The sequence below is a fragment of the Cydia pomonella genome, chromosome 10 (genome assembly GCF_033807575.1).
Source record: "Cydia pomonella isolate Wapato2018A chromosome 10, ilCydPomo1, whole genome shotgun sequence".
In the NCBI taxonomy this organism is placed as follows: Eukaryota; Metazoa; Arthropoda; class Insecta; order Lepidoptera; family Tortricidae; genus Cydia; species Cydia pomonella.
Genome location: NC_084712.1, coordinates 7,196,415 through 7,223,259, shown reverse-complemented (window position 1 = coordinate 7,223,259; position 26,845 = coordinate 7,196,415). Strand labels below are relative to the sequence as shown.

General features: G+C 37.5%; 1 protein-coding gene across 2 annotated transcripts; it reads right to left on the bottom strand.

The window, feature by feature from the left end:
* Positions 1–18: 18 nt before the first annotated feature.
* Positions 19–26,845, bottom strand: LOC133521955 (protein CLEC16A homolog). 2 transcript variants are annotated; one of them, XM_061857086.1, is made up of 16 exons: positions 26,314–26,845; positions 23,892–24,031; positions 21,831–21,979; positions 19,883–20,025; positions 18,544–18,630; positions 16,717–17,816; positions 16,063–16,263; positions 14,551–14,737; positions 13,800–13,926; positions 13,388–13,526; positions 12,583–12,743; positions 11,984–12,142; positions 11,106–11,250; positions 5,196–5,298; positions 4,202–4,337; positions 19–3,832 (listed from the first exon to the last, which is right to left on the bottom strand). In XM_061857086.1, the coding sequence occupies exons 1-16, from the start codon at positions 26,514–26,516 to the stop codon at positions 3,722–3,724; spliced, it is 3,291 nt and encodes a 1,096-aa protein (XP_061713070.1). In that variant the 5' UTR covers positions 26,517–26,845; the 3' UTR covers positions 19–3,721. The 2 variants fall into 2 exon arrangements, with proteins under 2 accessions (XP_061713070.1, XP_061713072.1); XM_061857088.1 differs by having other exon boundaries at positions 16,717–17,804; positions 26,314–26,840.

Genomic DNA, 26,845 nt, shown 5'->3' with positions numbered 1-26,845 from the left:
CGTCAATAAAATACAATATAAATGTAACATTCAATATAATCCAGTTTAACTACAATAATCTTTTACGAACATAAAAATACTATTTACAACATTTTATTGCAAGTCTTAAATAAAATCACAACATAAATTTGAAGTCGGCCATACTTTTGTTTAACCAATTAAGCGCCACACCCACAGTCGGCCATAGTCGACAAAAGTCACAGTATAATATGAATCTTAATACATTCTAATAAAGTTTATAATTGCGTGTTATATGAAATAGTCATGGCGGTCAAAAATTTAAAAATATTAGCCTTTGCCAAACAGTGGACAACAAATTCACATGTACACAATTTTGACACGTTTATATCACGTATACTTTACCGTTTCACTAACAATAAGATAGTCATTAATATAATACATGCATTAGAGTTATTCGAAGTTTAAAATAACTGGAGTAAATTGAGTTCAATAAGATTACGATTTAAGGTTCAAGTAAAATATGATTGTTATTTATTTCCCGCATACTTGAATGATATAATGCCAAATTACAATGATGTGTTTCAATTTATTCCAGTATAAATCGGGGTTGAGGTTGAAAGGAACCCGCCAATTTTTGTAAAGGTTTAACCTTTTGAACGCCAAGAACCAAAAAGGCGTGGTAACTGATCGTACCCACAGCGCCAAGAACAACTATAGGTGTTATGGCGGACGCTGTCAAAGTAATCTTCACACTTTCGAGTTAGGTATACATAAGCTTCAATGCGCCCGGGATCTTGGCGTTTGAGTGATGTTTGTGTTTATGACATAAACCGTACAAAGGGTTAAACTTGTAAAAATTCATTGTTAAAATAAAACTTATTCTTAAACTTTATTTAAATATGATCTATTTTTCAACCTCAAATTAATTAACCAGTGCTCTCAAGAAAATTATACTGAAAGCAAATTCATGCATTCAATCAAATTTGTATACTAAATCGACTCACGTCAATATACTCGCTCTAATTTTAAATTTCATAAAACAACATATCAAGAAAGGAATTACGGTGCATTTTAACGTGAGGATGACAGATAGACGGATACAATACTAGTACAGATACCTACCATTATAGATTTAGTACCTCTTTCACTCCGATTATAGATTTTGTAAACAGGATTTTATGTTAGCGATGGATAATCTATGAGAGATACTGAATTACTTACAGTGTGAGCTATATCGAAATTTCGGAGAAAAATTGTGTGTTCCACACATTTTAGGGGTTACACCTATATTAAAAATTCTTGCTTGCAGAGTATTGCTAAATGATTACATACAGAATGTCCACTCATCTATGTGGATAACACAACAAGGTATGCATGTCAATTTTATCATCGAAATTATATTGTGTCGTATTTATATATGAAATAGCATCATTATTGTATTTACAGGCAACGCAATTCTAAATTAAAAACGTGATAGCCCTTTTTGGCCCAAAAACACGTGTATAAATAAGAATGCATTTGGATGTTAAAATTTTACAATCGGAGTTGGTTTTTATATTAATTACTTTTTTTACACAAATAATACATTACGATACAAGTGCGAAAAATAGGAAATTCGAAACGAGTGGCGATAAATTAAAACACGACCGAAGGGAGTATTTTAAATCGACACGAGTTGCGAATTACCTATTCGCACATGTATCGTACAACGTTTTACAGTACATATGACCCTTTAAATGTTCGACATAGTAACGTAATATGCTAATTTTCGCACTAGTGCGGTAAAATAGCACCATATGTACTGTAAAATAAGTTTCTTATACAGAACAAATGAGACATGAATTTGGACGTAACGAGAGATCGATTTACTTTTTATTATAAAAATACATTCATTATGATAATTGTTGTTTCTATCTACAATTTTAATTAACTTGACCAGAAAACTGTTGGATTTATGTATTATGTAGTCCAAGCGTATCCGTACGTTGACTGTCGGCAAAACTGCATAAAATTAGTTCTACAAAACCTCATTATAGGTTTTTTTTTTTTTTCAATATTTAATTGTACAACTTTAAGCATACACCAAATTACAGCTTTCTAATCCTACAGACGGACTTGACATTACCTAGTAATGAAAAAACTAAGAATATTTTGTTTTGAAAAAACTAAGGTTTCTAGCTTTCCCATTCCTTGAGTAGAGCGAAAAATTGAGAGTGCGGTTTTTTTAGAACGACTCCAGTAACACATGGATATAACTATAAGACGGTATACACTACAGAAAAATATAGATCATCTCTGGCCAAGCATGTCTAACATACTTAATGTCTATGAGATATTTTATACTAACATTTGTTTAATGATTTGCTGTCAACATTGGGATGTTTGTGAATTTAGAAAATGAAACTTTTTCTAAATGTCCCATCTTTATCAGATTGTTTGCAGACCACGCGTATCAGAGTGAGAGAAGAGATCACCATACAATTGTTTTAACCAATGTATGGCGGTCGGCGTCAGCGTCGAGCGTGCGTTTCGCGCCCAAGGCGTAAGACTTAATTGTAAGAGTGAGAGAGACTCAACGCTGCACCGTCCCGCAGTTTCTTCTGAGTGCGGTATCCGTTTCATTAGCAATTTGTACGAGTATATTGTTCATATTATCCGAGTCACGTATGAATAACCCACTTTTCGCTTTAAATTATGAGTAACATACAATTTTAAATTAATTAAAACACGCACCACGTTTCCAACAGATTAGTTATACATATCTATCTACTATCATTCACTGAGATATACTCGTACCTCTCTATTGTCAGAGCCCTTTGAACTTTCATCGGCATTCAGACAATAGCATTATTTACATAATTTATTTAGCGTTATTCATCCTAGAACAGGGATAAAATAATAAGCACTTGTATTACACACTGACATTGCGAAGAGCCTGAAAAATTAATAGAGAAAGATGTTTTTCTCTATTACTAATATAACAATGTATGCAAGTACAAAACATTCTTAATAAAATAGTATTGAGGATGTTTATCTATGCCGGTCCACTCGCCCTGGCAGACCTCGGTGTCAAAGTGTGAAACGCCTAAGATAAATTGTAAGGATTACTCCCGCTACAACCACTACACCTTGTTTTCGCTGCAAATAGGTTTCTATGGGAAAACAACTTTACATCAACTCAAGATAAAATTGACTTGGATTTTCATTCATAGCATATATCACTTTACCGCACCTGGGATCTACTAAAAATCCTTCTCTGAATACCTAGCTTGTGAATAGCGACAACCCTCGTATATACTCCAATAAATGTTACAATATATACGAAAAAAAATAGTGACCGACGCCTCCAGTGCTCAGGGGATCAACACAGCGTCTTCTGCAATCGCGACGTCATAACCACTAGGCCACCCAGATCTCCGAAAGCCTAGGCGCCTAGATTATACTTCTAAGGGCGAGCAGTGCGTGTTCGTTCCTTCCTGTACGGTTTTCTTTCTTCTTTACGGGGTTGCCGTATAGCGAGGCGAAAGAGATTATGCTGCCATCTATACAACTAGGGAACAAATTATAATAATTGTTTTACCCTTTGAAAGCCACGTCTAACGTGCGGCGCGTCATCGAGAACTTTGTCGAATGCACGAAGGTTATTGGGGCGTAATCGCGCGCGTCAATGGTACGTCTTTGATGGTCAAAGACTTCACAAAATAATTTGATCCCTAGTTGAATCCTCGCAGTTCTAACCATACCTCAGTTTAGGTTAATATCAAATGGTTTCGACGATGCCCTTGCGTTTGGGTCGCGACTCGCCCGATATGAACGATGTCTCTTCGGAGGAAATCTGTGGCTTCTGGGCTTGAGATGTGCTCGGTTGAGCCTGTGGAGCATAAACGATAATAATTACTGTGTGTAATATAGGCAGATTGAGTGCGTCAACCAATACTGGGCACTTACAATAGTTGTATAAAAAGCGGTAAATTGTTAGAGTAGCTCTTATAGAGCTTTATTGTTTGGTAAGTTTTTTGAACAGGGATAGTGAAATGAATGGTCTAGCAGTTAGGCTTTTATTGAAGAAAAGGTTTGATATAATGATGACGTAAAGAATGAAGTTAACCTGCATAGTGACGGTAGCGGGGTCGGTAATGGCCGCTACCGCGTTCCTCCTGATGTCTTCAAGTGGTATCTTCTCGGAACAAAATCGCAAGGCTAAATACAACCGTATGACGAAGTAATAAGGTATCTTTACCTGAATAGTGACGGTAGCGGGGGCGGTAGTGGCCGCTAGCGCGTTCCTCCTGATGTCTTCAAGAGGTATCTCTTCGGATCGGGAGCGCGGCGAGCCGTCGCGGGACGCGTGGCCGCTGCTGCCACGCGATATACTACTGTATGCCAAGAGAAATAACGTTCATTTATTGTTAATGTATAGTAGATACCATATTTAACCTATTAGATTAGATTATCAGAAAAGTACAGTCGCCATCAGATATAAAGGAGTGGCCGAGGTGCTCAAAAATATCTGAACACGCGCGCACTCTAACAATGACAATAGAAGCGTGCTCAGATATATATGAACACCTTGGACGCTCCGATATATTTGATTGTGACTGTACGTTACGTTATTTTTTAACACTTCTGATAAAGCTAAAAAGCCGATATTTGGTATGATAAAGTTTATTAATTCAATGGTATACAAATAATCAGACATAGAAGTTTTTGTGGCAAAATAGTGATTGACAAAATCAAATATCGACATGTCGATTTGTGAATTCTCGGGATTAGTTGCAGAAGATGATCTTGCCGATTTGCCAATGGTTCTCCTAGCCCCTCTACTCGTCGTTATTAACATTGTATAAGAATGTAGTAGAACGTAGTAGCTCCTATGAAATACAAATACACGTTTGATATCTTCTTTAATGTATTGGTAGTTTTCTATGCTTTTGGCATAGTTAACCTTTTTCTTTTTAAGTACTAAGTAAGTGCTTTGCATTCTTGAAGTTTCTCAGTGATTTACAGTAAGTAGAAGTTACATCTTTTAATTATTTATCTTTGACTGACTTATCGATAACAGATGTAGCTGTGTATATTCCTGCTTTTCCTAAGCAAGTTAGGTCACGTTCATAATTACCCATATTTTAATCATTTTAGTGTTTTTGACTTCAGCACTTCAATTTATTCTCTACTTTGTGGAGTTTTGTGCTCTCAGTAACAATGTAAAAGGCAGCATTGATAATAATACTAACCTTTCTCGGCTTGTAGTCCTTTCGCGGTAAACGACGATGCCGTCTTTGAGCATATGTCCGCTGGGTCTGCGGAGGCGACGCTCTATGTCGTCGCCGTCCGCACCTATTACATTTAGTAAACTTATTAATAATGAGATATTAAAGGGTTCTTACAAGAACGAGACACGTATTTAATTTAAGGTCGTTATCTTCCTATCTCACTCTATCCTATAGATTGAAATGATGGCTGACCGTACTATTTTTGCTACAATAAGGTGAACATTTCCGAGCATATTGGAGAAAATAGTATATTATTGCAGAGGCCGAGAAAGGGCAATTCGTGGATGAGTTCCGACAAAGAAATCGAATCTACCAATTGCTGTTCCTGCCGAGGCATATATAGTGCTTTTCTCCAAACATGCGAGGAAATCAGGTAAAATTTAAACATGAACCAGCACTCAAATCGAACCTTCACATCAAAAACGTCAAAAACAATTTCCCTCTTTAATTATTTTTTAAAAGTTAAAGGCATAACTATTCTGTCATTCAGTACCATTCAATATTCGCTCATTCAATATAATTGTGCAATATAAGCTGTATTTTTGCATACATGAGATCCTTAAAAAAATATAAAAGTTATATAGTCTTTGATTTTATTAAGCAGTATTCGCGCGATCATACACGTCGGTTTTACCCGACTCTATCCTATAGCTTGAAATGATGCTGACCTGTTCGTGTAGACGTAGCCCGCAGCTATATTAATTGCCTGTATGCGTTTTTCGTAGTAGATATATGTTTTTAAAAAGTAAAAAACAATACAGTAATAACTTTCCCGTCCGACCATAAAACACGACAATAATGGTTTGAATTTTTATTATTTCAAAAATTCAAAATTTTTTCAAAATTTAATCTGTTTATTTCAATTTTTTGTTGAGGTACAGTCAGCACTCAGTTATAATCTCTATATTTGGAGATTGTGTTAACTAAGTTTAGCCTTAACTAAGTATATAATTAGTCCTGTTGGCAGTTAGTGTTTACATGTTATTATAATACTATTTGTAACAAAATTAATTCAATTAATCAGTGCTTTCTTAAGTGTACTCTTTATTTTATCAGGATGTTTTTCTAAAGTTTCTACTACTTGTTTGGGTAAGCTGTTCAGGATATTAGGCAGGTATGTTGGCCAGAGCCTTTTCCCATATTCATTGTTACTTTTAGTTATTTTAAAGTATGGTTCATTGGTTAAGGTCCGGAGGTGGGATGGTCTCCTATACCTGTCCAGCTGCCCCAGCAAGTGTTTATATTCTAATATTACAGCAAGTTTTACTTTGTCATATACACTAGATATTCTACAGTATTTAAACAATTTGTGATAATTATTTTTATATTGAAGTTTTATTTTCAAGGGAACTATAGTTTTTAGTAATCTTATTTGCATATCATATATTTTTTGTAAGTATGTTTTATATGTTCTCCCATAGCTAGAGATACCATAGTTAATTACAGAGTCTGCAAGTGCCATGTACAATAGGCGTAGTACGGAGTATGGCATTTTATGTTTCAATATACTAAGGTTACTTAAAATTGCCCTGAGTTTGTTGCACACATGTTCAACATGTGGACCCCAGTTAAATTTGGTGTCTATTTTAAGGCCTAGGTAGGTATGTTGATCAACTACTTCTAGTTTTTCACAGTTACAATATGTTGGCCCTGTGTGCATACATACATGGTCATGGGCTACAATTCTAGGGGTATATGTGGTTTTGACATAGGGTGAGTGAATATACATTATCTTGGTTTTATTATAGTTTAAGGATAATCCTGCATCGTGTGCCCATTTACATAGAGCATCAAATTCAGTTTGCATCTGACTCTCCGCCACCTTGATATCTTTATTGGCCGTTATTAGGCATGTGTCATCTGCAAACTGGTACACAGAGGCGGTTCTGAATATATTGCACATATCATTCACATATATTAAGTATTCTGTTGGGCCAATTATTGAGCCCTGTGCGGTGCCATAATTAGATTTTTTTAGGTCGCTCAAGTCCCCGGCAATACTGACTGTGTTGTATCTATTATGGTGGTAATCTTTGAACCAGTTTAAGAATGGCCCCTGTATACCATTTTGCTCAAGTTTTTTAAATAGGGTGTCATGGTTCAAAGTGTCAAACGCCTTACTGAAATCAATCATAACCACTATAACATGATTTCTATTGTTTAAGTGTCCATTCACTTCATCTGTAAATTGAGCCAACAGCTGTGAAGTATTTTTTCCTTTTTGGAATCCAAACTGTCTTTCATGAATTATACCATTTCTCGATAAGAATCCATTTATTTGATTACCTAAGTATTTTTCTATAATTTTGTCTAGGCTTGAAAGAATTGTTATAGGTCGGTAATTGTTAGTATCAGAATAGTTACCTTTTTTATGTATAGGTCGAATTAATCCTATTTTAAGCTTGTCAGGGTATGATGAGTAGGCTATGCATTGATTTGTCAAATGGGTGAGAACCGGGGTTATTTCCTGGGTAATACATTTTATATCTTTGGCTCTTAGGTTATCATATCCAGCACTTTTATTTTCATTAATGTTTTTAATTATTGTTGACATAGACCTTTCGCTTATTTTGTTAAGCTTTAGTGTTACATTAGGAGTGTTTATGTAGGAATTTTCATCGAGCAAGGGCACATTGCATGTGTTGAGAATATTCAATACATTATTTTCGAAGTCTCGGGCAAATTTATTGGTCATTTCACTGGTTTTCATCTTAAAGTACCTAATTAACATGTCATCAACAGCTTGTAATACTCTACCAGTTAAATTGTTAATTATTTGCCACATTTTTTTGGGATTGGTAAAATTATTACAAATTTCTCTTTTAGTGTAGTTGTTTCTGGCTTTATTCATTAGTCTATTAGTTTTATTTCGGTATTTTTTGTATAATAATTCCATTTGTTTATCATTAGTATTTTTGAGGTGTAATTGTAGTAGCTTATTTTTTGTGTGAGACATTTGTAATAATTTTTCCGTCAACCATTGACATTCATGTTTATTTTTGGTAATTTTTGGTTTTTTCACTTGAATCTTACACGACTCATAGACCCTGGTAAATTTACTGACTATAAAGTTGTATATATCATTTGGGTTTTTTATTTCAAACACTGGTCCCCAGTCAACCTTGGCAAGCTCCTGCCTGACACGGCGGTTGTCTAGTTTGTAATTTGTATTAGTTTTTGTTACTACCATGCCTGTGATGGCTAGGGCAGTGATAAAGTGGTCAGCTAGGGGATCCCTTATCACTGCTGCATTAATATAGTGCATTTGGCTGTATACTCTAGCACTAGCATGGTCACGTATAAAGATATGGTCTATGCATGATTTAGATGATCCTCTTATTGAGGTTTCTATTCTAGTGTGTTGTGAAATGCAACATGAGAAACCTAGAGATGCCATCATGTCTTGATAGGAGCCTGTCAAGGTGTTTGACATGTTTAAATCTATATTCATATCGCCACAGGTCAAGAAGTTTGTGTTAACTGGGTATTCTGACAATAATTTATTTAACTCACCGATAAAGTTGCTTATGTTAAGGTTAGGAGGCCGATAAATTGCACATATATATGATTTATAATCACTGGATATTGACACTTCACCGATTAGACACTCGAAACTAGATGTTTTAGTAGTAAGGGGGGTAAATGTGATGCTTTTGTGGGAATAAATGATGATGCCGCCGCCTCTTCTGTTTTCCCTCAGTTCCGTATGCATTTCATAGTTGTCAATATTAAACAGCTGTTTTGTTCGGTCCGTGATGTTCACTTCTGTTAACACGATGATATGGATGGTTTTTGGGCACTCACGTATTATTTTTTCTAGCTGGGCATGGTTTTTAATTAATGATCTAATATTTGCGTGTAGGAGTAATAACTTGTTTTTGTTCGGGGTTAATACACTAACAAATTCGTTAAATGTATTATGACTTGTTTCCGCTATACCACAATTATTAGACATTAAACAGATGAAATTTTAGTTTGTTTGTTTGTACACGTATAGGTTATGTTTATGTTGTTCAGGTGTCACTGAGTTTGGTTTTCAGGCTCTCGATGTCGCTTTCCGAACGCACGTAGTAGATTCTCTTTGATTCTTCGTCTTTACGTGCCATCACAACACCGTCCTTACTCCAAACATATTTAGCGAAGGATTTGTCCCTGAGCTCCGTCTTCGCCTTCCAGAGTAGGTACGCCGTTACCGGGGTCAGCGCCGCTCGCACGTATATTCTCGACTGGTCGCCGGTGGTCCCTCGCAGGCCTAGGTCAGCAGGTGTGATGTTAGAGTTTTTAGCTGCGTCGATCCATGTGCTGCTGCACCCGTCCTTGAGGATCACTGTAATCGGGGAGTCCTTTGAGATACGTGTCGCCTGCGCAGTGCCCGGCCGAGCTGCCCTCTTCTTCCTGTATGCATTCAAAATGTTCTCAGAGTTTTGCTGTAGTTTTGTTCCGATTAAATTTACTATTCCTTTCGTGTCTTCTTCTTTTTCTTCCTTTAAGCCGCATATTTCTACAACATTACGAATTTTTTCCTGTTCTATTTTGCTCATTTTTTGTTCTAGGACTTCGTTCTTAAGCTCTAAGTTTTTATATGAATTCGTTACGTGTTTTAGTTGATTTTCCATTAGCTTAACTCTGGACTCGTAGTCTTGTAGCTTGATCTCGTAGTCATCTATTTTGTCAGAATAGAACTTCAGACTTTTTTGGAGTTCTTCTCTAATTATTTCCCGAACTGTAGTTCTCATGCCACGTACCTCGTTGTGGATTTCGTACAACACTTTTTCTTGTTCCACGGTCTCTGTTTCAGACACCTCGTCGTCTGGGTCCGGCAATATAACCGAAAGTCGCTTAGGCTTGCCTCCAGCGGCGGAGCACATTTTGCATTTCCAGTCGACAGAATCAGTTGCTGATAGGGCACTCAGTTGTTCCGTAGTTAGGGAAGTGCAGGTTCCGTTTGAGTGAAGCCATTTGCTGCATCTACTGCATTGAAGGCCCGGTGTTTTTTTCCCTACCGTTTCTCTGCACTTAGCGCATTTAACCGATCTGCCCATGTTTACTAATCTATAATCTATCTTGAGTGTATTTTATAATAATATTTTTTTAAACTCGCGTCGTGTCCAGGTATGTGCTACGCTTTTCGTAGGGTCGTAGCGTTTTGCCGTATTTGAGTTTGACCATAACGAAGAACTTCCCGTACTACTTTTGCTACAATAAGGTGAACATTTCCGAGCATATTGGAGAAATAGTACATTATTGCAGAGGCCGGGAAATGGAAATTCGTGGATGAGTATCGACTATAGCTTAAAATGACTGCTGACACGTGTAGACGCGGCTATAATAATAATTGGCTGTTTGCATTGATTTTTCTTAGTGGGTACATATTTTTAAAAAGTAAAAAACAATACAATAATAACTTCCCGTCTGCTAAAACAGAACAATAATGATTTGATTTTTTTAAATTTGTGTTTGACTATAATGAAGAACTTCCCGTTTTTTTTTTATTTTTGCTTGAGCGGAATGGAGAAATAGTTATTTACGATACAAGTGCAGAAAATAGGATAAAATCGACACAAGTTGTAAGTTGCCTATTCGCACGTGTATCATACAAAGTTTTGCAGTACATATAGCTCTTTAAAGTTTCGACATATGCACGGAAAGTGCTCATATACGCACGCGTGCGGGAAAGTAGCACCTTAAAAATATAATTAAAAAAAAAAATATATATACATATATTATCTCAAACTTCCTGCGCGGCATTGCAATATTTCATGTTGTCAACATGCGCACTGCACAGTCGAGTCGCTCGCGGCACAATTCCCGTGGGGTAATTTTGAAGTCAGCCCTCCATAGTTATTGTAGTCGGTTGTTGTGAGCACTTACTGGCGTGGCGGCGCACGGTGGTGACGCCGGGGCGCGCGAACAGCGGGCGGTGGCGCGGCGCCAGCGCGGGCGCGCCCGCCATGCCGGCCACTTCCAGCAGCCGGCCGATCTGCTGCATCTTCTTTTGGCGGGACTTGGTTCGGCCCTGTAAATACTCGTTATTGCATTTTTGCAGTTAATTAGGTATATGTGAATATTTAGTCACATCACAGAGAAAAGTGTTTATTGAGCGACTACAATTAACCAAATACAATGAAATTGAAATATTTTAATTCTCGTTGGACCACTGTACTGTACCTATGTTAAAAAAAGGCCTGAAGCGTGTCGATCCAAACCGAACCAAACACAATGGACGGTTCCATACCTTTATAGAAAACGAGAATGGTACGTAAGCTTACACGCGATTTTTAAAATGTCGTTGGGTAATACAGTTTTGCATGAGCAAGCGATTTGTATCGTTCAATATATTTTCTGATTGAATGATTTAAGAAACATTTTAATTCTCTAATATCCAAGGTAAAGTGTCTCGACCACAGCACACAAAATGTACCTTATATTTGACTTTTTCGTACCACCTTGGTTTGCTCTGTTTAGCTACCATAGTTTGTAATTATTATAGTCGTCGAAATTGGCTCGGAGTAATACCGTGCGGGGAAGCGCTTGCTGGCGCCCACCCGAGGTTTGTGTATGGTGAGGTATAGGCAACGGGGTCCTCTATGTCCGACCTGATTAGCTGCCATACTTCATAGGATTATGGCAGTTGAACTTGAACTTGGCTTGCAGTAATACCGTGCGGGGAAACGCTCCTCTGACGCCTACTCGAGGCTTATGAATAGTAAAGTGCAAGCAACGGTCCTCTATGTCTGAAGTTTGCTTACCTTGGTGAGCCTCTGTTTAGCCGCCATACTTCGTATATGGTCGTCGAACTTAAACTTCGCTCGGAGTAATACGGTTCGAGGAAGGGCTCCGCTGGCGCCTACTCGCGGTTTGTGTATGGTCAGATGCAAGCAACGGGGGTCTTCTTTGTCACCTTGTATCTGAAACGTTACAGCAGGTAGTACGGAACGTACTGACAAAATTTCAAGCAAGAACTGTCAAAATCCAAGACCACGGAATTGCTGAAAATCTGTGCAATGTTCATGCTCGAAAGAATCTTGTGTAAAGTTAGGTCAAATACTCGAAATCTGTGTCGGTCAGCCAACCCAAATGGCTCTCGTCATAGAGCGAAACAAGTTGAGCCTTAGGTAGTATTTAAATGTTTATTGGCATAACATTTATTCCGTTGGAAACGTAAGTGGTTAAGTGGGCGACATGTTCAAAATGATCCTTACACATCTAATGATCTAGGCACTAATTATTGTGTTATTATTTGAACATTGCCCGTTTAGCGGTCTGTACTATCTGTTACTATAATCTAGACAATTTACAGTGCGAGACAGTGTGGCAGCTTCTGAACTTGCCACAAATTTGTACTTACTTCTAAGTCCTGTAAGCTGCCAACTAGCTTAGCAACACCCCAACCTAGGCGCTGCTTGTCGGGCTCCACCAATATTATCTGTATGTTGTCCACGGCTAGGAACCTATGGTGCCACGTCCCATCCTTTTGGATTATATCGCAGGATATTAGGTCGGAGTCATCTACAAGAAGAAAAGTTATGTATCAGAAAGAGAAGAATCGTAGAATAATCGCCCAATACATTCCACGATTCTTTTTTTTCCGAACAGACTCTAAATAGTTAGTCCCAGTCGCTCTAACTCGTAACCGTTTTCGTAGTCGTGACTTTAAAACCTTATTACGAAGAAAATCTTGTAATCTACGATTCAGGTCTGAGATACTTCCAATTAGGAAAGTGGCTGGGTGAGCTATTTAGCAGCAGCAGCAGTTACGTCATACTTAGACGATATCTATCTATCAATATCTTCAACTTGCACGAAAAGCGCGGGATTGGCCAATGGCGGTTGAGTTTCTGCGCCAGTCAGTTCATACTAAGAGCAGGTATATTCCAAAAGCGATATTATGTTGTACGTACTAAGATCCAAGACGTCTCCGACTTGCACAAAAGGCGCGGGGTTGGCCAATGGCAGTTGAGTTTCTGCGCCAGTCAGTTCGTATTAAGAGCAGGTATATTGTAAAAGCGACATTATGTTGTACGTACTAAGATCCAAGACGTCTCCGAGTTTCACAAAAGGCGCGGGGTTGGCCAATGGCAGTTGAGTTTCTGCGCCAGTCAGCTCGCACTAAGAGCAGGTGTATTGTAAAAGCGACATTATGTTGTACGTACTAAGATCCAAGACATCTCCGACTTGCACAAAAGGTGCGGGGTTGGCCAATGGTAGTTGCGTCTCTGGTTTGCCGGTCAGCTTCAAGTATAGGTCTCGTATGAGGAAGAATGTGCGAATGGCGCGTCTCGCTCGTTCCATCTGTTGATTTTTTTTCATTATTTCGTGTTACAGTAGCAATAAATTAAGAAGCCATTTATTTTATTCGTGATAAACTTAAATTGCATATAAAAGTATAATACGACGAAAGAAAATTTAAATCACATATCATATAGTTTACCATGAAATGGGCCCGCCTTAGCATAATGCTGACTCGAAAGTCAGCTGCACTGACGCTCGATGCGCGCAACCGAACGCACCGCAAGTCGCTGGCCACTGAGGCCGAACATTCAGGAATGTGTGCTTGTGACTTACCTCGCCACTCGGCAGTCGTTTGGCGAAGGCGATGCCAGACATGGGCGTGCGAGTAGGCGGCAGGAGAATGGCAGCGTCCATGCAAAGCCACTCTACGTTTAAGGGTCGCTTGCTCATCTCGCAATACCTGGAACAAATAATTTATCTAAAAAATACATTGCACATGTAGGCACTTTTGATATCTGCCGACACAAAAGAAACCCAGTAGGGATTTTTTAAGATTTGGTCTTTTTTTTATGTTACGTCGGTGGCAAACAAGCATACGGCCCGCCTGATGGTAAGCAGTTTCCGTAGCCTATGTACGCCTGCAACTCCAGAGGAGTTACATGCGCGTTGCCGACCCTAAACCCCCCTCCCCCTCGTTGAGCTCTGGTCTGGTCTAGTATTTAATGTCTCGTCGATGTGTATAGCTTGCTGTAAGAGTTTATAACGGACGCCTACACCTATGGACCTATGGACGTTTACAACTCCAAAATGGCAACGTGCACGTTGCCATTTAAATAACCTGTGTTATCCCTTTTCGCAAAAATCCCTTAGCGCCACTTGCACCGTACCACTAACCCGGGCTTAACCGGTTAAACCTAGATTTACCATGGTTACCAGTGCAATTTACGGGGTTAACTTTTTAACCGGTTAACTCCGGGTTAGTGGGATGGTGCAAGTGGCGGTTAGTGTTTTTAGTCCTTAGGTACATTTTAATATACAGCGTCGACACACAATACCTTCGAAAGGAAATATAAATATGTCTTACTCGTCTTCGAACATGTCGAGGAAGATGTCGTCGCACTTGTAGAAGTTCCTCGCGAGCGCGGCAGCCCGCGCGCGCAGAGTGTCCGCGACGGCCACGTGGCGCGCGCCCGGCGACCCGCCCGCGCCGAGCATCGCGATGCCCACTAGCGTCACGCTGAGTTCCAGTGTTACTAAGCGGACTTTTGAAGCTAGAACAAATACAACACTATAAGTGTATGTGGTAACCCTAATAGCTTCTACACGGGCTCTCTTTACAGGTAAAGTAACATCTATGAAACGCAGCATGCAATCCACAAATAGAGTCCATGTATTTTTTGTTGACATGGACAACAGAGTCGCCCTACTATACTATTACTCTGATACCATGTACTAAAGTCAAAAAGACGCAATTCCTTGCACTGCAATAAACCGAACTATTCCCTAATGATTCTGCTCTTTGTACATTTTAGTACCCTACACGCAAAACAGAACGGTAACGAGGAGTGACACTGACTGCACAGTAACGCCTAGCGCGTGCGATGACGACCGAACAGCCCTCGGCTAATATGAGCGAGAGAACACATAGCCGTGACCCCGTTTTAACTGCACGGGAGTAAGTGAGACAATAAATCTTGAATTGTCCTAGTTTACAAAATGTCCACTCCACACAAAGCCGTTCAGTTAGATAGGATACGAGTACACTATATGCTCAGCTTGTCTCGGTGTACTACTGCACTAAAAGACCGAACTAATACGTTCGTGAGATTGTACTACTTTGGAGCGATCATTTCAGTGTCCGTGCAAGCACAACTCTACATCTCTACAATAAATTAAAACTAATCCCCAATAAGGGTTGTATAAGGATACAATCCCAATAAAAATTTAGTTAGCGCGATGTAGAAATCGCCGCTCTCGGTACAGCGCCATCTAGCGTGATATTAGATACACCCTTTTATATGAAAGTACTTTACGGCGTCGTACAATAAATATAAGCAAAAGTATGTGGAAGGATGATTGAACGTATTAAAAAACGAAGCTCAGTAATAGGTAACAATTTTACACGTGTCACGCAATTTCCTACTTTTCCTCCCTTGGGACACAAATAACTATTAAAGGTAAGATTGAGGGAATGGAAGTGGCGCCATCTTGTAAACTCGCTGTTACAGATGTAGTGCATAATCCTTTGCCATCGTATTTTCTCGCAAAATGTCGTATTTGTCATACTAATTCAGTCAATCTCAGTACTTTTTGCACTGCGACTGACTGAAATAGCATTTCATTCGAGCTTACCGCACTCGAAGTTACCGCAACGTTTCAATTTACCTTATATCTCTTAGACATAAGGTTTATAAAGTAATTTACTAGATACAGCTCTGTGTGGCGATAACTGTAAACTTGGAAAAACGTGGTAGCCTTGCACTAGCCATTTGGAGAGAGTAGATATAGAACCATCTTGTGACTACTATTCTGTCAGCACCGTTTCGTTTGAATTCAAATCCTCTTCCTTAGAAATAAAGTTTATAACGTAACTTACTAGTTTTACAGCTCTGTGCGACGATAGCCGTGAGCTTGGATATGAGCAGAGCGTTGTAGCTCTGCACTGGACGTTTGGACGGAGTGGAAGTGGCGCCCTCTTGTGAACTCTCTGCAGATTGTTCGCTTGAAGTTGCCGTTGTATTTGAATTCTCATTCTGCTCTGGGCATAGTAGCGTGTCAAGGAGTTCCGTGTTTACGCCTGAAATATAATTACTCAGACTTAAGACTTAATTTCAGAATTCTGAATGACATTTATTTGTTATGTTATTGATTTAAATGTTAGGATTACTATTTATTCGCGTTTGCATTGCGATAAAAATACATGACATCCTCATTTTTCAAGTATTTTTTGGAGGCTTAAGTAATAAAAAAATTATTTATATGAAAATTAATATACTTAGGTGAGAAAATAGAAACTCGTGAAGTCTACTTGTCCCTACTGAGACAGAATGAGAAAATTATAATGAATTGATTTGAAGGACACTTCTTACCAACTAAAATCCAGGCAGGCAAGTGAGCAGAGAGAAAACATACTCATTAATGGAAAATCCAAAGTATGAACATTTAAATTAACAGTATACCAAGGTAAGTCAAAACCACCGCTAGAAGAAAGAATTAAGCTTGATATTTAAGTATAAAGAATTTACAATACCTTTATTATTTATCAACGCAAACAGCAAACATAGCGCAAATAGCGCCTTATAGTCATTCTCACTACAGTCCAAAGAATCCAGAATCGTCTTCAAAAACGGCCTTGTCTCAATCTCTTTATTCTCTCGATTAAGTATATTTTCCATCGATGTTGACGGTAACGCAGGAGAGCTAGGCGCAACACCGAGTAGCTTTTGTTTCTCCTCATCAGTTATATTATTCAGTTCAGGGCCTGATTTTGAAGAGCTCGACTCAATACCAGAGTCGGGCAGAGGCGAATCAGGCATATTCTGCTTAGCTAAAGTCACAGCACTGGAAGACTTTGAAGCTATCTGCGTGACCAGATCTTCAGTTGAGTCATGGGCGACGCTGGAAGATTCACTTATATGCGACGTGGACGGCAACGATGTGGACACCAACTCAGGATCTAAATCACAACTTGAGTGATCCGTGTCATAACCAAACAATTTAGGACCACTGTATTCTGGTGTCGTATAATCTCTCTCCTGTCCCGAACTTTCCAAAGCCTTTTCTAAACTTAGTTGCGGCTTTGAAAACTCTAGCTTGACGCTGGATTTAGCATTACTGATATACATTTCTAATATCTTAGTAGCTCCATCTTCGAATACTGATAAATCTGATTGTAGTATAATCCATGCTAGCGCGTGTACTATCGGACCGTGTGTGATTATTAAAAACACTTGTGACAGTAGAAAGAGTGATACTACACAGGACACAGATGGTTTTACTTCATCATCTGATTCCATTCTCTGTCTAGTAAAAGACATTCTAGACGGTGACATGTCAGCGCTTTTGCCTTTAAGGATAGCCTCTAAATTCCTTGTTATAACTTCTATAGTTTGCAAGTTGTCTCTGTTGTATGGTGATGAGTTTTGACGAGAGACCGGTCGTCTTACAGAGTCAGAAGTTAAAGAGTATATGTACAGAGGCACAAGGAGTTTATGCAAGAGGTGTTCAGTCAATACATCGTTGAGATCAGGAATGTTGAGACAGAGGATGTCGTTTATGTAGTGTAAGTGGTCTAAATGCTCGGCGACTAAGTCGTCCAGTTTCTGTTGGGACTGGTGGCTGGAATTTGAACAATAAGTTTAAAATACGAAATAATTATATAATTGTAGGTCTGTTCAAAGGCAGGCCTGGCTGAAAATATTCTATGTGATAATGTGCAATTAGAGACAAGTATACCACTGAATTCAATACATACAAACAATTTCGCGTACCAAAGAATTACTGAAGTTACTAGAAAAGATGTAAAGTAAGAGAAAGCCGTTATGCTTATTTAACAGCTCATCAACATATCATTAAATGCGGTAACTCTTGCGGTTATCAAAACTGACGTTTGACAATTTAGTTACCACAAAACTTTACAGACAAGTGGATGTCAAACTCGGAGCCACGATATTTTCTTAGACTATACTTTTCTTCTACAATCAAATGGTATTTGCATAGAATTAAAGTGTTTTTAGGTTTACTAGTAGATAACAGTTTTGAATGATTCAAAACCACACGTGAACAAGATGCATGTAACTGCGTCGAAATATCGGGAGCTCAATCAAAATAATATAAAAGGTAATCACGGTTTATATCCCGGTCGATTTAAGTGTAGTTACTAGTAGATGTCATTTTATTAGCAAGATCTCCGTCCCAATTCGTAGCATGCGTATTTTAAGCAGATTTGTAACAAAAACATAATTACCTCATAATATTATGTAGCCCATTTAAAAATTAATCTTATTTGTCACAAGTTAAAGTGCACTATCATTTGTCAATATTTCCAGCCAGGCCGCAGATTAGGGAAGATACTTACTCCGAGTCGTTTCGCACGCACGCGTCCAGCTCTAGAATGTGTTTGCCGATAAACCAAACTAGGTTACTGAAGTATGGCGCCGCCGTTCTACAAATATACAATATGCGATTAATATTATGCCTACTTAATATTAAATTAATGATTAAAGCTCTATTTAGACGGGTCAAGAACTTGAATACAGAGTAAAATGAATTCAGTCGAACAGCCAAATAACGCAATGTAAAGAAAATCGCATGCTAGTTCTCAAATGGGATTGGACTTAAGGTTAATCAGTAGAATAACAAAATAAATAAATGTACAAGATTTTTTTTTTTCATATACCAATAATGACTTTTCCAAATATAATAACTATTTAAAAAGTACTTATCAATTTTATTGTGGCTTAAAACTCGTTTAAAAAAATTGGGCACACGTGGGAATAAGATTACCTGAGAAGTAGTACTAGAGTTCAATAGAAATAGCAAATAATGTAAACAAATGACAGATTTTGTTAGTATTGGATCTAAAAGTTTTACGATGGTAGTTTTCATTGAAATATTAATCATTAACATATATTAGAACGAGCTGCGAGCCGTAGGTCTGAGCTGGAACGAGGCCAAGACGGTTGCTCGAAATAGAAAGGCGTGGAAGGATCTTGTGGAGACCCTATATACCTCCGGGGTGCCCTAGGACCAACAACAACATATACTTTAACTAGTAATTGATATAAATAAAAGAATGAAGTAGGTATATGAACTGTTAAATCATGGTTGCCCACAAAAAGTGCGTGATTACGAAGAAGTGAATCTAAATTGGTTTGTTTATATTATTTGCAATTTCTATTGAACTCTTTACGTCCATGATAAAGACAACTTTAATTTGCAAATGAGGCAACATAAAATTTATTCAGTCATTATAACAAGATATTTCAAAATAGTTGAATATGCAAATTGAACATTTTAAGGTACAAAATGGGTTTTAATCCATATTTGGAAGGGCAGCACCGTCGTCAAACCCAAGCCACCTGGCAGCGGACTTAAAGCGGTGGCGTGTGCCTCGGATGCACATGTTGGTGGCGCGTATAACGGCGATACTGATCCTACATCTCAGCCAGCCAAGTATGGTACTTAGTGAGACAAATTTAATTCCATAAGATTTATATCACACTGCAGTAATCTCACTAAATATACAGCCGCAAACGTCAGACAGGATCTATAGGAGTATATAGTGTGACAAATCAATTATTTATATCGAATCGAAAATGTAATACATCGTAGATATGTATAAATTTCGCGTCTTATTACTAATTTGTCAGACTATATTCATTTCATTCTTGCGATTTAAATGTGCTAATAATTACCTATCTCTGATGAACCGCAACATGCTCGCATCCTGTACCCTGTACACGTTTAGTGTCAGTGTCCTCACCGCGATCCTCACCATGGACTCTGAGTGGTTGAAGAATTTGATCGCCTCTGTGTACAGAGGGAAGTCTTTCGTGTGCTGTGAACATTTTTAAATACTTAGAACATGTCTAGAAATATGAACACGCCTCTATTCAATAAATATTACGGAAAGCTATTTAGTATAAGTTTAAATTTTATAAGGTTTGGGAACTCGCCATTGACATATATATCTACGGACGGGCCTTACGGGTAAGGGGTTTAAGTTAAGTACGGTACCTACTCGACCTTTTTAGGTGCATAAAAATGTAAGAAATGAGCGCTGTCTCGCCAACAAACCGCATAACCAGTTTGGCGAGTAACTTTAAAATTGATTATGTATATGTGCCTTTGAAAAATAACGCACACGAATTCAAGCCAATCGTGCAGTCTAACTCTACATCGAGATTGGCAGATGAGTTCGCATAAGGCGCGCGATTGGTCGCAACTACTTGCGTTAGATTGCACGATTGGCTCGAATTCGTGAGTGACACCACTGAACTAGCACCATCCTTAGTGCCCGGAAGGCCCGTTCTTAGATATATGTCAATGGAAATCACCAAAGTTAATTTCACCATGTTTACACGGCTACACCCTTTGTTAAAGGTTTTATATTGTTATAATACGACCTTGACCCAACACGCAGTGTATCCCACGAGCACTAACCAGTACGAGCGATCGTAACATATAAATATCATGTTCAATACAGCTCTATTCTAAAGCGTCCATCAACAAAACAGAAAGTCAGAAAAAGATTGTTCTGTGATGTTATTGGGTAATCCTGGGTTCTAAGTTATTTGAATAAACTCTTAAATAACAACGAAAAAAATGAGCGCAAGAAGGCTAACAAAGAGAGTGTATAAGGGAGAAGTAGTAGAGGAGCTGGAAGGGGTAGATCTCGGAGGGCTTTCTGTGATCAATCCTGAAGAAAGGCCAGGTCAAGAGCACTCTAAACCGGCGCCCGCGTATGAGCAATGTTATGAAAGTGAAGGAAGCGAAAGAGGTATGTCAGGATCGTAGCAAGTGGAAATCCGTGGTCTCTGCCTATCCCTCCGGGAAATCTTTGAGTTCTTTGTAGTTATTCTCTTTTGCTTCCGGGAAATAGGCGTGATTGTATGTATGTAGGTATGTAAATAACAACTTTTACAAGAGTGATAAAATTGAACATAAATAATTTTCAATATTTAATGTTTGTCTGCCGTGACGTCATTCGCTTGCTTTGGAAACATCCAGTCAAAGACCTTTCATAAAACATATGATTTACATAAATACACTTAAATAAATTTTCCATTCAGACCAACTGTTAAAAGACAAAAGATAATTTTACCAATAACCGGTTTTTTAAAGCTGTTTAAACAAAAAGAACATAATTTTACCATGTTTTTAGGGTTCCGTAGCCAAATGGCAAAAAACGGAACCCTTATAGATTCGTCATGTCCGTCTGTCTGTCCGATTCTGTCACAGCCACTTTTTGGCATTTACGGTTATCTAGTAGATAACAGTGCATACATACATCATGACTTGGAGAATAGGAACTTAGTATTCACACGCTTGTAAAATTGTTTGTGACTCAATTCGCACAAGAAAATTTTGGCCTCTGCACACCAACACCCGGAAGTCTCTACTGGTAGCGTGATCAAACAAATTGGTTTGAAAAGGAGACAAAAGTCCTTTCAAATTAAGGTTGCCATCCGTCCGGGTTCCCCCGGATTTGTCCTAGTTAAGAGGGCATCCACGACACACGCACTACCTGTTTAAAAAAACATGTTGACATGTCCGGATTCTAAACTCTAAAAACCGGGGTTTTCACGCGGCTTGTCCTGGTTTCCAAATTTTAGAGATGGTAACCCTATTTCAAATACTCACCTCATTGTAGAAGAAGTGTATTGTGTGGCTGTTAAGTTTGAAGCTGAGTGTCTTGAGGAACGAAATGTAGTATGCCATCACTTCCTCATCGGAGAAGTCGAACTTATGCACTATTATTGAGTTCACGTGGTTGTTGCTCAGCAAGTAATCTGAAAATGGCAACTGATGTATTCAGAGGGAAGTGTGATTAGAAATAACAGAGGCAGAAAAGTGTCGGGTAAATGACGCCATTTTTTCAGCACTTCTAATGAAGTTAAAAAGCCGATATTTGGCATGGTAACGTGTGATAACTTAGCTTTAAATTCAATGGTATAGTTTAATATAATGTGCAGATTTCTGCAAATTATTAAGGTGAACTCGAGTTGTAGAATGTAGGTAAGCTCAAGTGGGACTAGGCTGGACATGTCTGCCGCATGCACCCGGAAAGGTGGGCCAAAATTGTTACTGAGTGGGACCCACGGAACACCATAGACGGTGCAGGACGGGGAGATCGCGGGACGACTTGGACGCATTCTATACAAAATGTTGGGAAAATGCCAATGACAGAGTTGAGTGGAGAAAACGAGGGGCTAGGGGAGGCATTTGTCCAGTAGTGGGACACTAGACTAACAAAAAAGGTAACTTCCAAAAAAATTCAAAATTCAAAATTCAAAAATTTATTCTGCAAGTAGGCCTCAAGGGCTCTTTTACAAGTCAATACAACATTTATAGTAACATCATATAGTGACATGAAAAATACATAACAACATTTATAAATACAACAGCCAATACCTGGGTAAACATTACATTATAATAATCTTAAAATAAATAATTAATACAATACAATAGAGATGTATAGTCTCTATGGTTAAAAACACATTAAATCTGGAGATGTAAAAGGTCCCCAATGTCAGAGTACTAATACTAATAAAATTTGGAGGTGTAAAGTCTCTCCAAGTGTCAAAATAAAATTTATACTAAATAAATAAACCGCGTCTAGACTGTTAAACTCTGTGTTCCATATGTGTCACATCTCCGACAATGTAGACCTTTTTGTAGAATGCCCTAAGAAGACATGTTAGGTTTTCCGACTTCTTGCTCAAAGCTTACCTACCTACAGCCTATCTTTATGTTACTTAAAAGTATGGTTAAAAGTCCAAAGATTGCCAAAATTAATTAAGCAAATTTTCTTATTAGCTATACCTACATATAAACTTGTTTTGTACAAAATATTTCTTATTGTTATAACATTGAAATGAAGATAACTATTAAAGTCATAAAAGTAATTTATTCCTCATTATGCATCAGATTTCATTAAATGTAATATACTGTGAATTTATCTATTCAAGAAACAAGTTATTATGATGTACTACTAATTATTTATAGTCTTTATGACAATAAAGATTACATACTATGTTTTAATTAATTATAATGACTACTACATATAATTAATAAAAGTAGATTTATAGGTTATTAATACAATTCTTTATGTTTAGTAAAGATAGTTGGATCCTTTTTTTTTCATACAATATTTTGTAGGTTCTTGGTTTACCCATATGCTTTTCATATCAGTAACTATATGCTATTAAATAAGTATTATGATTAATTTTATAAAGATAAAGATTGTAATCGAAATTTCATATATCCCATCATAATCCAAATACCAAATTACCAAAGGAAGAGATAATGATATGATACTATGAGTCATAAATAGTATAATTTTTCCCCAGATGGTGAAAAACAAACCCATTACTAAAACTGCAGTTTCAGTGCGGCCAAAAAGTTTAGAGTCAGACCAAGATAAGTTGGCAGCGATTGACAGCCCAGACAATGCAAGTGTTATTTTAAATGTCAAACTTATATGAAATTGTGACCTTTACTTACACTTGAACAATGTAAATGCTGGGCTATCAAAAACGCAAGCAACTTATCTTGGTCTGACTCTAGCAGTATTTTGGTCAAAACCGAACTATTGGCCGAAACATGATTTTGATGCAGAAACCTGCCAGAACCAAAACTTCAGTCGGACACTAGTAATATCCAATGTCCACCTTATGATTATGTAACTTTATGTATACTCACACAGTGATGTTTCATTCCTTATGTTTTCAAACAGTATGTTTAGTGTCTGAAGTAGTTGCACACATACATATGAAGAGCCTCCGCATTTCTGTCTCATTATCTTGAGGAAGTATGACAGCATGTTCTTTTCCAAGAAAAAACTAAAACAATAAATACATTTTACTTATTATTCAGTCACCTAAAAAGACACAAAAATATCTAACATTTATTATACCCTTTGTTTTATTTTTCTGAGCAATAACAATAATGTAGCAACCATACTGATCAGTCTAGTTCCCAATTGCTGTTTTTCTACCCTGGTTGGATTACGAAAAATAGCCTTAGCCAAGATAAAAATGTGTTGCACTTCTATCCGCGTAAGGCCCAAGATCCTATATAGGACTTATTCAGTTCAATGAAATGTACAAATATAAATACACTTATTCAGTTCAGTGAAATGTACAAATACAAATACACTTATTCAGTTAAATGAAATGTACAAATACACTTATTCAGTTCAATGAAATTTAAATCTATTCAATTTGAGCAGAGTTTAATTTGTTTTGTTTCATTCAATTATCAAACAAAATAAAATCAACTGTATTCCCTGCATTATAGGTTCAATATTTTGTGACAAATTTTGGGTTTTCCATTTATATGGCTGAGCCTTAGAAGGATATTATATTCACTAATTAGTTATTATTTATATAAATGGGTGTCATAGCTAAGTAAGTACAAAAGCTCTCTGATCAAGTGACCATCAAGCTAACCTTTGCAAATCTGTGGTAAAGAATTTTTTGTTCATTGAGAAGGATTGAGACAAATTGTTTAAATATGTATGTAGGATAAATGAAACATTGGATTTTAGGGGTCAAAATTAAATCAAGTCCTATCTGCCGATTTTGTTCATGTACTTACTAGTGATTGCTCCAAATTTTGCTTGTAAAAAAATTACTATGAGTATACTTAAACAAAATAACATCTAAATTTGTTTTTTCATTCTTTTAGATTTTTGAAACTTCACAATTTTTTTCTTCAAGTGTGTCCTTTTTAATACACAGCAGGAAGAAGTAGATAACTCTTCTATTTTAAGGTCAAATTTCTCCAATTTTTTACCAAGAGTTATCTACTTCTCCCCACCGTGTACCAAAATATATAATTTTTTATTATTATTTTTTTCTGTTTGGAACTGCCATCAGTCGGTAACAACTATAATCAGTTTTGATGTATGTAGGAATTGACATTGGGGTTTTGGAGACCATCATCTCATTTAACCAAACATTAATTTTGCACAATGTGCTTCCTCTTAAGTCTATGTACAGTTTTAGTCTTATCCAGTAATTTTGAAGCCAGTGGGTTAGGGTGGCCTGCTAGGCGCTCAATATAATTGTTTGTGAATTTTTTGATCTCTTCCGTTATGGTGGTCATATTGAGATAATCATGTATTTCATCGTTTCGGGTGAACCACGGTGCGTTGGCAATCACTCGAAGGATGGCGTTCTGTGCTCTTTGAAGACACATTATGTTACTATCACTAGCAGTTCCCCATAGCTGGATCCCATATTTATTTTTATTTATTTATTAAGGAGATAACACAGAAAACATACATGGCATGAACAAAAAAGACTTAAATAGCATAAATGTCCTTAAATACAGATGCTTCCATATACGTATCTCACGAAGAACATATACCTAATACCACTAAATACTTAAGACTAACATGCGGTTTACAACATTGAAAGTGTTTAGAGATACTTAGTGTATAATATATGTATGCACATAAACTAATTACTTATATGTAACTAAATAGTAAGGAAAAGTTACCTAGGTATATATGATCTTATATGTCCCATATGTTGTATAGGAGTAATTTATTATCCACTGAGAGGGTAGAGTTTCGTCCCAATAGCCAATGAAGATTTTTGTATTTTAATATAATTTCATTCTGTTTGTGTTTTATGTGAGTTTTCCATGTAAGGCGCCTATCTAGATGAAATCCTAGGTACTTCATACACTCGCAATGTGGCAGGACATCATTTCCAAGTTTGACTGGAGGGCAATCTCCTCTTAAATATATATAATATATAAATAATTTGGAACAATCTTACACAGACCAACCTAACCCCAAACTAAGCAAAGCTTGTACTATGGGTACTAGGCGACAATATACATACATATATAGATAAATAATTAAACCAAAATCAACCTTGGTATTGGTATACTACAAGTATACAGTTCATAATAGCCCTGAACTTGTCACCAGACAACATGAAAGTAAACCTGTTTAAAGTATAACATAGTATCATTAAAAAAGTGTAAAGTCTATTACAGTAAACTAAACAATGAGCTAATTAGATACAGCTTACAAAATCAAAACAAACTGTCAACTGACATTATGAAACATAAAAACTATCATAAAACCTTGACACAAAATAATACTTACTCGAAAACTGAGCTATCATTCTGGTCACCCCATATCAATATCTCGGCTATACACCTCAAAGACTCCACTAGGGTACCACGGTTACTCTCAGACACTGTTGTATTCTTACAAAGGATATTGTGTAAATACTTCAAACGTTCGAGAGAATGAGGGTTTTTTGGGCGTCCCCAGCCTCCTCCGAACCAGCTTCTACTTCTAAACATGTTGACTGTTTATTTAACACGGTTCACTGAAGACACTGCACATTACGCACTTGTTTGATGATGCACGTCACTTGCAACTACCACTTTGCATGGTTTCCGCACTTCGTCCCTAAAGGAGTCACAAATGGCAAAGGAATGCGTTGGTTGGAGTGGTGGCTACTTTAAAAGAAATACAACAAAAAGAACAATATTCTCCTATTTTTTTCTAGATGTATTACGAAGCAGCGTGCCACTGCCTCAAACTTCGACATAAAATTTTGACATGTCTGACAGAGACAGACAGAAAGCACAGTTGACACTGTTGACATTTCAGACAGCTGTCATCAACG